The sequence below is a fragment of the Somniosus microcephalus genome, chromosome 8 (genome assembly GCF_052327205.1).
Source record: "Somniosus microcephalus isolate GS21.2 chromosome 8, FLI_Smic_1.0, whole genome shotgun sequence".
NCBI lineage: Eukaryota > Metazoa > Chordata > Chondrichthyes > Squaliformes > Somniosidae > Somniosus > Somniosus microcephalus.
In genome coordinates, this window is record NC_140994.1 from 204,551,748 (window position 1) to 204,564,376 (window position 12,629).

The 12,629-nt window shown below is 48.7% G+C and overlaps 1 protein-coding gene across 1 annotated transcript in view; it reads left to right on the forward strand.

Annotated features, from left to right (window-relative positions):
• Positions 1–7,362: 7,362 nt before the first annotated feature.
• Positions 7,363–12,629, forward strand: part of LOC147114058 (BTB/POZ domain-containing protein KCTD16-like) — a 357,713-nt gene continuing 352,446 nt past the window's right edge. The window contains exon 1 of the mRNA XM_085995635.1: positions 7,363–9,301. Coding sequence (XP_085851761.1) covers positions 8,464–9,301 — 838 coding nt within the window. The 5' untranslated portion in view covers positions 7,363–8,463. The remainder of the gene's footprint in view (positions 9,302–12,629) is intronic.

Consider the following 12,629-nt stretch of genomic DNA (forward strand, 5'->3'; position numbering starts at 1 on the left):
TTCCCCAGGTTGGCTCCTCATTTTTAGGTATGCCTGGTGCTGCTCCTGGCGTGCTATTCTACACTCCTTATTGAACCAGGATTGGTCCCCTCTGCCTTGATGGTAATGGTAGAGTGAGGGATACGCCGGTTATGAGGTTACAGATTGTGGTGGAATACAATTCTGCTGCTGATGGCCCACAGCTGTGTCCTTCAGGACTCTGCCAGTCGTGGTGCTATGTAGCTACTCTTGGTGATGGACATTGAAGTCCCCCACCCAGCCTCAGTCGTTCTTCCAAATGGTGTTCTGATTCATCAGCTGAGGGAGGGCGGTAGGTTTCCTTGCCCATGCTTGACCTGAAGCCATGGGGTACAGAGTCAATATTGAGAACTCCCAGGACCACTCCTTCCTGACTATATACCACTGTGCCACCACCCCTGCTAGGTCTGTCCTGTCAGTGGGACAGGACATACCCAGGGATGGTGATGGAGAAGTTTGGGACATTGGCTGAAAGGTATGATTCTGTGAGTATGACTATGGCAGGCTGCTGCTTGACTAGTCTGTGGGACAGCTCTCCCAATTTTGGCACAGATGTTGGTGAGGAGGGCTTTCCAGGATCGATGCCAGGTGGTCCATCCGGTTTCATTCTTATTATTGTTTTTCGTAGCAGTTTCTTACAACTTCAGAGGGAAGTTTAGAATCAACACAAGGACAGCAGATTTCCTTCCCTAAAGGACATTAGTGAACCAGCTGGGTTTTTACAACAATCCAATAGTTTCATGGTTACCCTTACTAGCTTTTTATTGCAGATTTATTTAATTAACTGAATGTAAGTTTTCCAGCTGCCATGGTGGGATTTGAACTCTTATCTCTGGATCATTAGTCCAGGCCTCTGGATTACTCACCCAGTGACATTACCACTATGCTACCGTTCCCTGTTGGTTTTGTGAGCTATTTTAAAAAGGTGCCTGCCAGGGTTGACTAGTGTGGATGTTGTGTGCAAGATAAAGGTGTAGGGAAGTGAGGGTTATAATAGTGCTGAAAATAAGGGGTGCACGGTGTGTGAGTAGGAGAAGGATGTGGAGTGAGGTGTGGTGCAGTGACTGTAGGAGAGTGAAGGGAAGCGGGGGAGGGGAGTGTTGCGAGTAATGGGGCTGTAGGTGTGAGCAGAAAGTAATTGAACTCAAAGCTAGGATCCTTACCTTGACAACCCTAGTGAGGTCATTAAACTTCTTTTGGCATTGTAGACAGGTCCTGGGAGTTAAGCTCCTCACAGTCACCTCTTCAGCCATCTCTTCATACTGTCTTTGGAAGTGTTGACTAGAAGGCTGTCTGCCCACTTCAGGGAGAGCAGGATCTTCCTCCTCCTCCTGTCAACCACCTGCACAAGGGCCTCCAAAGCTGCATCAGAGAATCTGGGTTCCTCTTGCTGCAGCTCTTGCAGCCATATCTGCCAGTTCCCAGCATTTCCAGCTGCCTGCAGCCAGAGTGCACATCCCCTTTAAGAGGTGCAGGCTGCCTTTAAGTGGCATCAGTTAGCACTGGCTGCATGCCTGTCTCAGTACAATGAGCAGCCAGCACCAATTTCACATGGTCCCTGTGACTACATCAACAGGCATGCACAGCGCGCACTGCACCCAACGCATACCTGGTTTTGGCTGCAATCCAATTCCTAGGCCAATAGGTTTTGCAACAACAAACTTTAAGTTAAATATATTGGATGATTAAACATGTGGGGTGAAACATTCCGAGGTCCCACGTAGTGGCCGCTGATCGGAATATCATGGGTGCTTTGTCTGAGATGGTTCATCTATTGACATTAATAGGAGGAAAATCATGGATAAAGCACCCACAATTTTCTAATAAGCTGCCTGCTGCACCCGAGGGCCCACTGGTGACATAGAGCCTTGGACATTCTTTAAACCTGCGATGACCAGTAGTCGTGCTCACTCCCCGCAGAATGTTTTTACAGAGGCTACCATCAAATTGTCTAAATGCAACTTCTCAGTGCATATATCAGGGGGGGTTATGATGTGCTGATAGTCAATCATACTGTGGTTATCATTCTCATTAGTAGATATATTGAATTTTGTGATCCTATTACCTGGAGAAAGGATATTCATGCTTGATTGAAGTTTGCATTTCTATAATGAGCTCAAGTACCTACAGTATCTCAAATTTATGGTTTTTGGTGATTTTCTTTTGTTCATCAAGGTGTGAGATGGCATGCTAGGGATATTAAAGTGTTTCAGCTTGGACACCCAGTATCCGCAGTGACTGCTCCCAAGTCAGGTGTAGTAAAGGCAGATGCAGAATAAAGCTCAGCAAATGGCCTTAACCTGGTCTCTGAAGAACAGCCCTATTACACTAGTTTATTTCTTCTACCAGCCACACTTACTCTCTGAGAGAGTGCTAAATAATAGACAGTTTATGCTGTGGATTGATACCTACTAGACACTGGATTGTGATTGCCCAAATACATTTCACTTAGGTCCCTTACAAGGCTTTAATCAGCTTTTTGTCCTGTATCGCAGCATAAAAATAAAGCATGCAAGAACAGTCTTTCTAACCAATGTAGCATTTGCTCTGATTGTCACAGGATGGCTTATGCCATAACTAAAGTTGTGCATCCCCTTCCTGTCTGGATGTAGACTTAAATTCAATGAACAATAATGACATTTTCTGCTGACACAAAGTTAACGGATGTTACGTTTTGGGCCATTGTGACCATTTTTTCACTGAAAGGATTTGAAAAGAGTTATATTTAAATGTTTTTTTTTAAACACGTATTCACATACATTTTTTTAAACTGAGATGAAAGGTGGTCAAATGATAAGAAGCTGTTTTCCCAAAGACTGAAAATAATACACTAGTTGTGATCCTGTCTCATTAAACACCTCAGACCCATTGTCCTGGGAAGCGCCTGGTCCTAGGCACTCAGCAGGGAGTGTCTGGCATAGAGCGTCCCCTCTGGTGGTGAACACAGGGAGATAAAATAGAGACAGAAACATACATTAACAGTTGGATTTTTTAATGGAAAGCTGCTAGGCAGGCTTTCAATCAGACCCAGAAGTTAGAAGAAAGGAGGTAAGTTAAAAGTTATTTTGTTTAAGTTAAGTAAGCTGACCCACTGAGGGGGGATGTGTAGTAGAATTGTTATTTTGTATTATTTCATTGAGTTCAATTATAATTGTTGCTCTGTATGCTCACTTCCTGAGAAATAATACAACTTAATTATTCATTCTGGCCTCGCCTCACCAAGGTCTAAACAGCCCACCTACTGAAATATTGGAAATGCACACATGAAAGCATATGCAAAAGATATGGGGGGAGAAATTCCCCATGAGGGCCATTTGGGGCACTAAGTCAAAAATGTTTGAAAAGTTAGTGCCAGGCGCTAACCTTTTCAAAAATTCAAGAATGTCCCATTTTTTGCTCCAAGAGACAAGCGGAGTGCTAAATCAAGCGCTCCACTTGCCTTTTGAAGCGCAAGAGGCGGGGAATATCCCGATCCAGGGCGATCTGCTTAGCAGGGCCATGTGTGGCCATGTGTGGCGCTGCCATGTTGCAGGGGCTCTTCCCTCAATTAAAGGGGAAGGGCTCCCCGCTGTGAGCTCTGCATTTTTTTTGGCATCTGTTGGAGCACCGGGGTGCAGGAGTGCACTCAGCCCATGTCCGGTGCTCAGAATTAAAAAAAACTCAGTTGGAGACGCTAATGATGGGAATTTCTTCCCCATGATATCCAGTTCATACGTCAAGGGGGGCACATTGTTACATCCCTTGGGTTACGTTATCATAGAAGTAGATATTGGGCCGTGTGAGTTGACTCAGACATAAGAACATGGAATCTGCTAATGGGGGTGACTGCTGCTACTGAACCTGAGAAAATATCTATGGAAGACCCAAATTTGTAACTGCAGTAGGAAAAATTGTGATGATGTTTGTGAAATTACTCAAGGGACCATGGGGCACGTTAGACAACTAAGTGGCGGATGCAGTTTAATGTAGAAAATTGGAAGTAATATATTTGTAAATAAGATTAGGGAAAGGAAATACAGCTTATATGGCAAGATTTTAAATGGTGTAAATGAGCAGAGATACCTTGATGTTCAAGTGCACAAGTCAGTAACGGTGGCAACATAAGTAGACAAGGCTACGAAAAGGGTAAACAGAATCTTTGTTTTAGTATCTAGAGAAATAGACATAGGGTTTTTAAGCCTGTTCTGTTCGTTTTCTGTCCAAAATGGCACATCAGGGCTGGAAATGTGCTCAGATAACGAAAGCAAAATATAAAGAGTGAGTAACTACTGTAAAGCACACAACCACAATTAATAAAAAATTAATACAAAATATATAAAACGTATTTCTCATCTACATGTTGCCCCTTGGCGACATCATCCGAAAACAGCGTCAGTTTCCACATTGTAAGCGATTTTAGATCCTAGCCCAATTGCTAGATGGACGGTTTGAATCGCCCCCGCCTTACGAAAGTTCTATACCCGGGAATTATTATTCAGAGTGTAAATGAAATAAGTCTCGGACAGGAATGCTTCGGTGAAAAATCAAACTTATATTTATTTGGTCTAACATACACTGGCTAAAACATGCACTACTAAACAAAATCACTGTCTCTGTGGAGAATAAAATCCAGGTTACAAACAACATACATACAGTACAAAACTGGGGACTATAACAAGCAGTAATTCCCTTGTTGCTATGGTGGACTTTAACTCCACCCCTACCACCGAATTACCCAGTTGCATAAACCCCTTCGCCTGGCTGAACCAAACGAAGCTCCCACCCCAGAATAGCCCAAAAGCTTCACTTCTGAGAAAACTCTGAGCCCTTACAGCTCACGGGTTACCAGCTTGGGACACTCGAAACTGTGCTTACCCCCACACGCGGTCGGTTTCGATCGCTCCGCTCAGCGGCTTCTCTGGTACTTCTTGTTAGGTCAATCTTGTTGGAGCGGGAGCGAGAGAGAAAAAATGGTGGAAAAGAATCTATCATTATAGTAGTCTGGCTACCCCTATCTTTCCCGCCAATCTTTAAAATCCTTTTGTTTCTAAGCACTCCGCTGCTTAATCTGTGATGGGTTGTCCTCGGACCCATGAGTATTCCGTGATTGGATTAATGGCCCTAAGTCTGGGACATATCTTTCAGTCTTCGTGTTGGGAAAAAACTGGCTCCTTTTTGGCTGGCTGAGGCCAGTGGGTTCATTGTTCTGCTTCTCTTCTGAGATGGAGGTGAGAAGTGCTTTTGCATATTAGAGTGGCCTTTTAATAAGTTCAAGTTCAATGGCCCCTTCCTTTTTCCAGGACTGTCGGGCGAACCCATACATTCTGAATGACTGACAGTTCTTTTGTCACAGCCAACTGCCATGCGTTCTCTGGAGTTTTAACAAACCAGTCCACCACACATTTGCACAGGGCGATCCCACCACAGGGAAAACACCCTCAGCCCATAAAGTCCACAAAAATATTCTCGACTGAGTCCATTCTTCAAACAGAGACTTTGCGATCTCTTCAAAATGTACGCTGACGACACCCAGCTCTACCTCACTACCTCTTCTCTCGACCCCTCCACGGTGTCTAAATTGCCAGATTGGTTGTCTGACATACAGTTCTGGATGAGCAAACATTATCTCCAATTAAATATTGGGAAGACCAAAGCCATTGTTTTTGGTCCCCGCCACAAACTCCATTCCCTAGCCACTGACTCCATCCCTCTCCCTAACATCTGTCTGAGGCTGAACCACACTGTTTGCAAACTTGGTGTCATATTTGACCCTGAAATGAGCTTCCGACCACATATCCACAGCATAATAAAGACCGCCTATTTCCACCTCCGTAACATCGCCCGTCTCCGCCCTTGCCTCAGCTCATCCGCTGCTGAAACCTTCATCCATGCCTTTGTTACCTCTAGACTTGACTATTCCAATGCACTCCTGGCTGGACTCCCATATTCCACCCTACGTAAACTTTAGGTCATCCAAAACTTGGCTGCCCATGTCCTAACTCACACCAAGTCCCGTTCACCCATCTCCCCTGTGCTCGCTGACCTACATTGGCTCCCGGTTAAGCAGCGCCTCAATTTCAAAATTCTCATCCTTGTTTTCAAATTCCTCCATGGCCTCGCCCCTTCCTATCTCTGTAATCTCCTTCAGCCCCACAACCACCCCCCCCGCGATATCTGCGCTCCTCTAATTCTGCCCTCTTGAGCATCCCTGATTATAATTGCTCAAACATTGGTGGCCGTGCCTTCTGTTACCTAGGCCCTAAGCTCTGGAATTCCCTCCCTAAACCTCTCCGCCTCGCTACCTCTCTTTCCTCCTTTAAGACGCTCCTTGACCAAGCTTTTGGTCACCTGCCCTAATTTATCTTTATGTGGCTCGGTGTTAATTTTTTTGTCTTAAAATACTCCTGTGCAGCGCCTTGGGACGTTTTGCTACGTTAAATGCGCTATATAAATGCAAGTTATTGTTGTTAAATGCATGCTACTCCTTTGTAACATGCAACAGCCCACGTAGCCTAGTAAGTCCTAAACTTCACTACTTATAATCCACAGGGTGTAGGTGGGGCGGGGGGAGGAAGTGTTAAGATCAATCTCTCGATTGTGACCATACAGTAATTGGCCCAGCTTTTGGCAGTTTCAGACACGATCGTAGCTTCTGGACCACGTTACAGCTATTTTGTTTTATATATTTATTGTAACACCATGACATTTAAAAAAAAGACCCGCAGAAAATGCTAGATGTGGACAGCAGGTCCGAGACCATAGGAAAAAGATAGGTTAACATTTAAAGTGGCCATTAGCAAGCACTAAACCAGATTGTCTCTATACAGATGCTGATGGCGCTACTGTGCACTTTCAGCATTTCCTGTTTTTATTTCAAAATTCCAGTATGTGTTTTTTGAGCTCTCGTGTAGCATCAGCTGTGATATTATAAACAGCTTTATCCTGAAGCAGCTCTATCCTGATATCAGAGAGAGACCCATATGGTTTCAGTGTGTATTTCCACACAGCAATTTTACAACAATATAGGAAATGGCACCCATGAAGAATGGTTACTGGTTTTGATGCACGAAGTGAAAGCGAGATAAATCCCGAGTACCCTTTTACGCAATTGAATTAACCACAATAATCATCATTTATGAATGGGCTATTTTGTTTATGGCATAGTTTGTTTCTCTGGGAAGAAAATACCAGTCCTATATTTCCTACATATTTAATGATGCTATTTTTAGCTAAAATTGTATGTGATTACTAGTGTGTGTGTTAGGCGCTGTTTGAAGGATTTTCGGATCCCATTGCATACGACTGACATTCCAGTAACGATTCACCGTAGCTTTATTTAGTATCACTATCAACTACATTCGAATTCATTGATGATAATACTGGTTAGTGTGACCACATATGTCCCCTATGGTCTAAACTTTTACTTCATACGTTACAACGGACTCTCCCCGGAAACTAGATCTCGCCTACTTGTGGTAATATTTCTGTATCTGAATTGCTGGCGTCCACCGCCGCTTCTGATTTGGCTGCGCGACTTTATGGATTGCTGGGTCATCTTACCTGCACAGTTCCTGCACAGTTGCAGCTTTATCTAATTATTTAGTCCTCCATCCTAAAATAGCCCATCGCATCTCAATAGAAGTGATCCCTTGCGGCCCAGGGCACTGGAACACGATGAAATGACAAATGAGAGAGACTGGAGCGCTAGTGCTTCACCGTGGGGATACAACACACTCGGTTTCCCAGTGACTTCATGTTCAATGACAACTTTGTGTCTGTGATTGACCCTCGGGGACAATTATTTCCCGTCTCGCAGATTTTTCGATGAAGACGGAGCCGTGAGAGGTAAAAAAAAGCTGGGAAGGCGGAGTCTGTGAAAGTGGCGGAGTCTGGAACTGGCCAGAGCGCCGCTGACTATTGGCGAGAGGCAGAAGTCAGCCAGCCGCAAAGCGGGGAAGGGAGATTTCTTCAGTTTGCGTGTGAAGCTGAATCATCCCGCGTCTACAAGTTGGAGAAGTCGATGTCGACAGGAGGCGGTGTGTGATCTAGGGGAGATGATGTAAGAGCCGCTCTCTCTCTCTTTCTCTCGGAGATGTGACACGGGCAGCTTAGAGCACCGAGCCCGGCGGCCGGGAACACCCCGGAGAGAGAAGCAACAGTCCGGCTCAGCAAGTGGCACCCGAGCCGCCAACTTGGCCAGCCCCCTCCTCCCTCCCTCCAGCGGACCACCAGAGAGCCCCCCGGGGCGGGCGGGCGGGGAGGGGGAATCTGGCCCGCTTCAACCCCCTTGGAAACCGCGGGAGGAGGAGGAGGAGGTGGAGGAGGTAGCAAAGCCGGCGCTCGCCTCCTTTCGGCACCGGGGAGTGCAGCGAGACAGGGCGGGGGAAGCTCCTTGACATTGCCGCCCGGGAGGAAGCAGGAGGGCTCGGGTGACCCGGCCAGAAGTTGTGCCCAGGCCGGTGGGCGATGGCGTTGAATGCCAACTGCAGGGCGGCCGCTCTGCCAGCCCGGGACAGCAGCGGGACAGCGGCGGTGCCCGAAGTGGTGGAGCTGAATGTGGGCGGCCAGGTGTACTTCACCCGGCTCGCCACCCTCACCAGCCTCCCCAACTCGGTGCTGGGCAGGATGTTCGGCCACAAGAGGAACTCTGGCGGCCCAGAGCTGGCCCGGGACAACCGCGGACGCTTCTTCATCGACCGGGACGGCTTCTTGTTCCGTTACATCCTGGATTACCTGCGGGACCGGGCGGTGGTGCTGCCCGAGCTCTTCCCGGAGAAGATGCGCCTGCGGCGGGAGGCGGAGTTCTTCCAGCTGCCCGAGCTGGTCCGCATGTTGAGCCCGGACGAGAGGCAGAGCCCCGGCCTCGACGACCCCTCGCACAGCGACCTGGACGACCTGTCCCAGGGCAGCGACCTCCCCCCGCGGCCCGGCGGCCAGGCGGCCGAGCGCAGGGCCGGCTTCATCACTCTGGGCTACCGGGGGTCGTGCGTCCTGGGGCGGGACAACATGCAAGGGGACGCCCGGCTCTTCCGCCGGGTGCCTCGGATCCTGGCGTGTGGCCGCATCGGGCTCCTCAAGGAAGTGTTCGGAGACAACGTGAACGAGAGCAGGGACCCGGACCGGACCCCGGACAGGTACACGTCCCGTTTCTACCTCCGCTACCGGCAGCTCGAGAGAGCCTTCGACACCCTGGCCGAAGCGGGCTTCACTCTGCTGGGCAGCAACTCGTCCCTCACCGGCTCAGTGTGCGGCCAGGCCATTGACGACAGGGCTTGGAGCAGCTACACCGAATACCTCTTCTACCGTGAGTACAGCGATTTGGCATCCCTGTTTGCACCCAGCACCCAACACATTTAATCTACCGTCCAACACCCAACACATTCAGCCCGACACCTTCAGCCCGACACCCGACACCTTCAGCCCAACACCTTCAGCCCAACACCCGACACCTTCAGCCCAACACCCGACACATTCAGCCCGACACCTTCAGCCCGACACCCGACACATTCAGCCCAACACCCGACACATTCAGCCCAACGCCCGACACATCCAGCCCAACACCTTCAGCCCAACAACCAACACACTCAACCCGACACCCGACACGTTCAGCCCGGCACATAGAAACATAGAAGATAGGAGTAGGCCATTCGGCCCCTTGAGCCTGCTCCGCCATTTAATGAGATCATGGCTGATCATCCAAACTCAGTACCCTGTTCCTGCCTTCTCCCCATATCCCTTGATCTCTTTAGCCTTAAGAAATATATCCAACTCCTTCTTGAATATATTTAATGAATTGGCCTCAACGACCTTGTGTGGTAGAGAATTCCACAGGTTCACCACTCTCTGGGTGAAGAAATTCCTCCTCATCTCTGTCCTAAATGGCTTACCCCTTATCCTTAGACTGTGACCCCTGGTTCTGGACTCCCCCGCCATCGGGATCATCCTTCCGGCATCTAGTCTGTCTAGTCCTGTTAGAATTTTATAAATTTCAATGAGATTCCCTCTCATTCTTCTAAACTCGAGCGAATATTCTAAACTCTAACGAATATAGCCAACAGCCGACACGTTCAGCCCGACAGCCGACACGTTCAGCCCGACAGCCGACACGTTCAGCCCGACAGCCGACACGTTCAGCCCGACAGCCGACACGTTCAGCCCGACAGCCGACACGTTCAGCCCGACAGCCGACACGTTCAGCCCGACAGCCGACACGTTCAGCCCGACAGCCGACACGTTCAGCCCGACAGCCGACACGTTCAGCCCGACAGCCGACACGTTCAGCCCGACAGCCGACACGTTCAGCCCGACAGCCGACACGTTCAGCCCGACAGCCGACACGTTCAGCCCGACAGCCGACACGTTCAGCCCGACAGCCGACACGTTCAGCCCGACAGCCGACACGTTCAGCCCGACAGCCGACACGTTCAGCCCGACAGCCGACACGTTCAGCCCGACAGCCGACACGTTCAGCCCGACAGCCGACACGTTCAGCCCGACAGCCGACACGTTCAGCCCGACAGCCGACACGTTCAGCCCGACAGCCGACACGTTCAGCCCGACACCCGACACCCGACACCCGACACATTGAGCCCGACACCCGACACCCGACACATTGAGCCCGACACCCGACACCCGACACATTGAGCCCGACACCCGACACATTCAGCCCAACACATTCAGCCCAACACCCAACACACTCAGTTCACATCTGCCCAATACATTCATTCCACACCCACCATTCAACACCCAACACGTTCAGTCTAGACCCACCATCCATCTTCTACTACAGGTCCAGACCCAGCATTTATCACCCAATATATTCATCCCGCAAGCTGCATTTAACAGTCAGTTTGCATCCCAGAACCAACACCGAGCACTATTGCAGTCGCGGCACCGAGTGGGCAGGGGCGGAGAGGGAGCACAAACTCCGCTGCCTCCGATTTGGAGCAACACCAAAGACGCTCTATATTTTGCATTAAATAATATTTGCTCCTGAACCGGTCGAAATCCGCTGTCACGTGGACAGCAGCTAGAGTCACACACGAAACCTGTACCGGAGTAAGAACAGATTGTACCGTACTTTGCCGATATACATAGCGTTCATATGGTGACTCCCCAGGGGGAGGCGCTCAAACCGCCACAGGGTCTGTGTGCGAGAAGAGAGTCTGCAGAGTAGGGCAGTGTTAGTAAGATGGTACAGTAAGGAGTAAATCAGTCCGAGATGGGCTGTAGTTACAACAGTCCTTCCCCCTGAGAAGGAGCAGCTCAGCTCTCGGCTCAGTGCGTGCACCGGCTCCGGAACAGCGACTGATTGTAACAAGAGCCAATGTAATATTAAGAACTTCTAATGCTGGATTATAACGTAGACTTCTGACCATTAGGTTCGCACTGTGCTCGCTCACTCTCTGGGGGTGGGAGCAGGGAGTCGGTCGGTAATTTCTAATCGGGGCTGGAAAGAAAGCAGGCTTGTGGAGCAGCTCTAGCCGGTAGCTTCCAACGTCAGTAAGCTTTCATCCATCTATTATTAAATCAACGTCCTCTCCGGTCTCGGGTGCTCCCCGTGGCCGGGGGTGGAGGTCAGAGCCTGAATCGGTTCGATCAATACCTCCGGCCAAGAGCAGGAGGCGGTAACGAGCTGGATTTTCTGCTGACGATATTACCCGAGTACCGGCACAACCCGAAAGACAGGATCTGATTCCGATCCCTAGGAAAAGTGGGTTTATTACAATTGGACATTACTTTATAATAAATGGGTTGTGGGGTAGGCAAGTCATTGGAAAGAAAGCTGGTCAGTGAGATCGATTGGAGTAGTCCTCTCATTTCAATCTACTTGTAAAGTTGCAACTTTAATTGAAAGTGGCATCGCCACAGCGTGAGAAAATCAGCGGTCACAGGGTCCTAGTGCTACCAGACTCCAAGAACAGGGGCAGGGACAGAACACGCTCTTTTGGGGGTTTATGACAAAGCGCCGGTATGTAAAGTCACTGCAGCGCCGTTGAATCATACTGTAGTGCTGCAGCCGGCACTCCTGACAATGGCACTGGCAAATATTTCCTTATCCATGTTTGTTACTGAGGCAGTCACATATCCTTAAGTAGTACATTCTTGAAATGCAACAACGTTTATCCACAGCACAATGTAGCTCACAAATGCAACAACGGTCCTGGGCAATCTGCAATGAAGGAAAGTAGATAATGACAGGTCCTGGTTGATATTAACAGTAAGTATGGTGGTGATTTGGCAGTTCAACGAGTTTATAAAGTGGAGCGCACGCAGTCTGTGTTTTTATGTGATACATTTGGTCCTGCATTACTGTATTCTGATTATGCAGCGTTGATGATCCAAGTCATTAATTGTAGGAACGATGGGAATACTTGTACTTTTGTCGTTTTATGAATGAGGACTTACCAATGAGGCTGTGAAGCTTCTCACTCCTGAAACAAACTGCCAACTATCCTGTATTATGTAGTGATAGGAGCAACAACTTGTTGCAACAGTGGAGAAGTAGGACTGAAGCACTGTCACTGCTGAATACTGCGTAATAAGTGTCCAATTTTTCCTATCAGTGGCAAGCTGCATTAAGGGCAATCTAATACTGTTTTCCTCCGTGCTACAAACTTAAAACAATATAT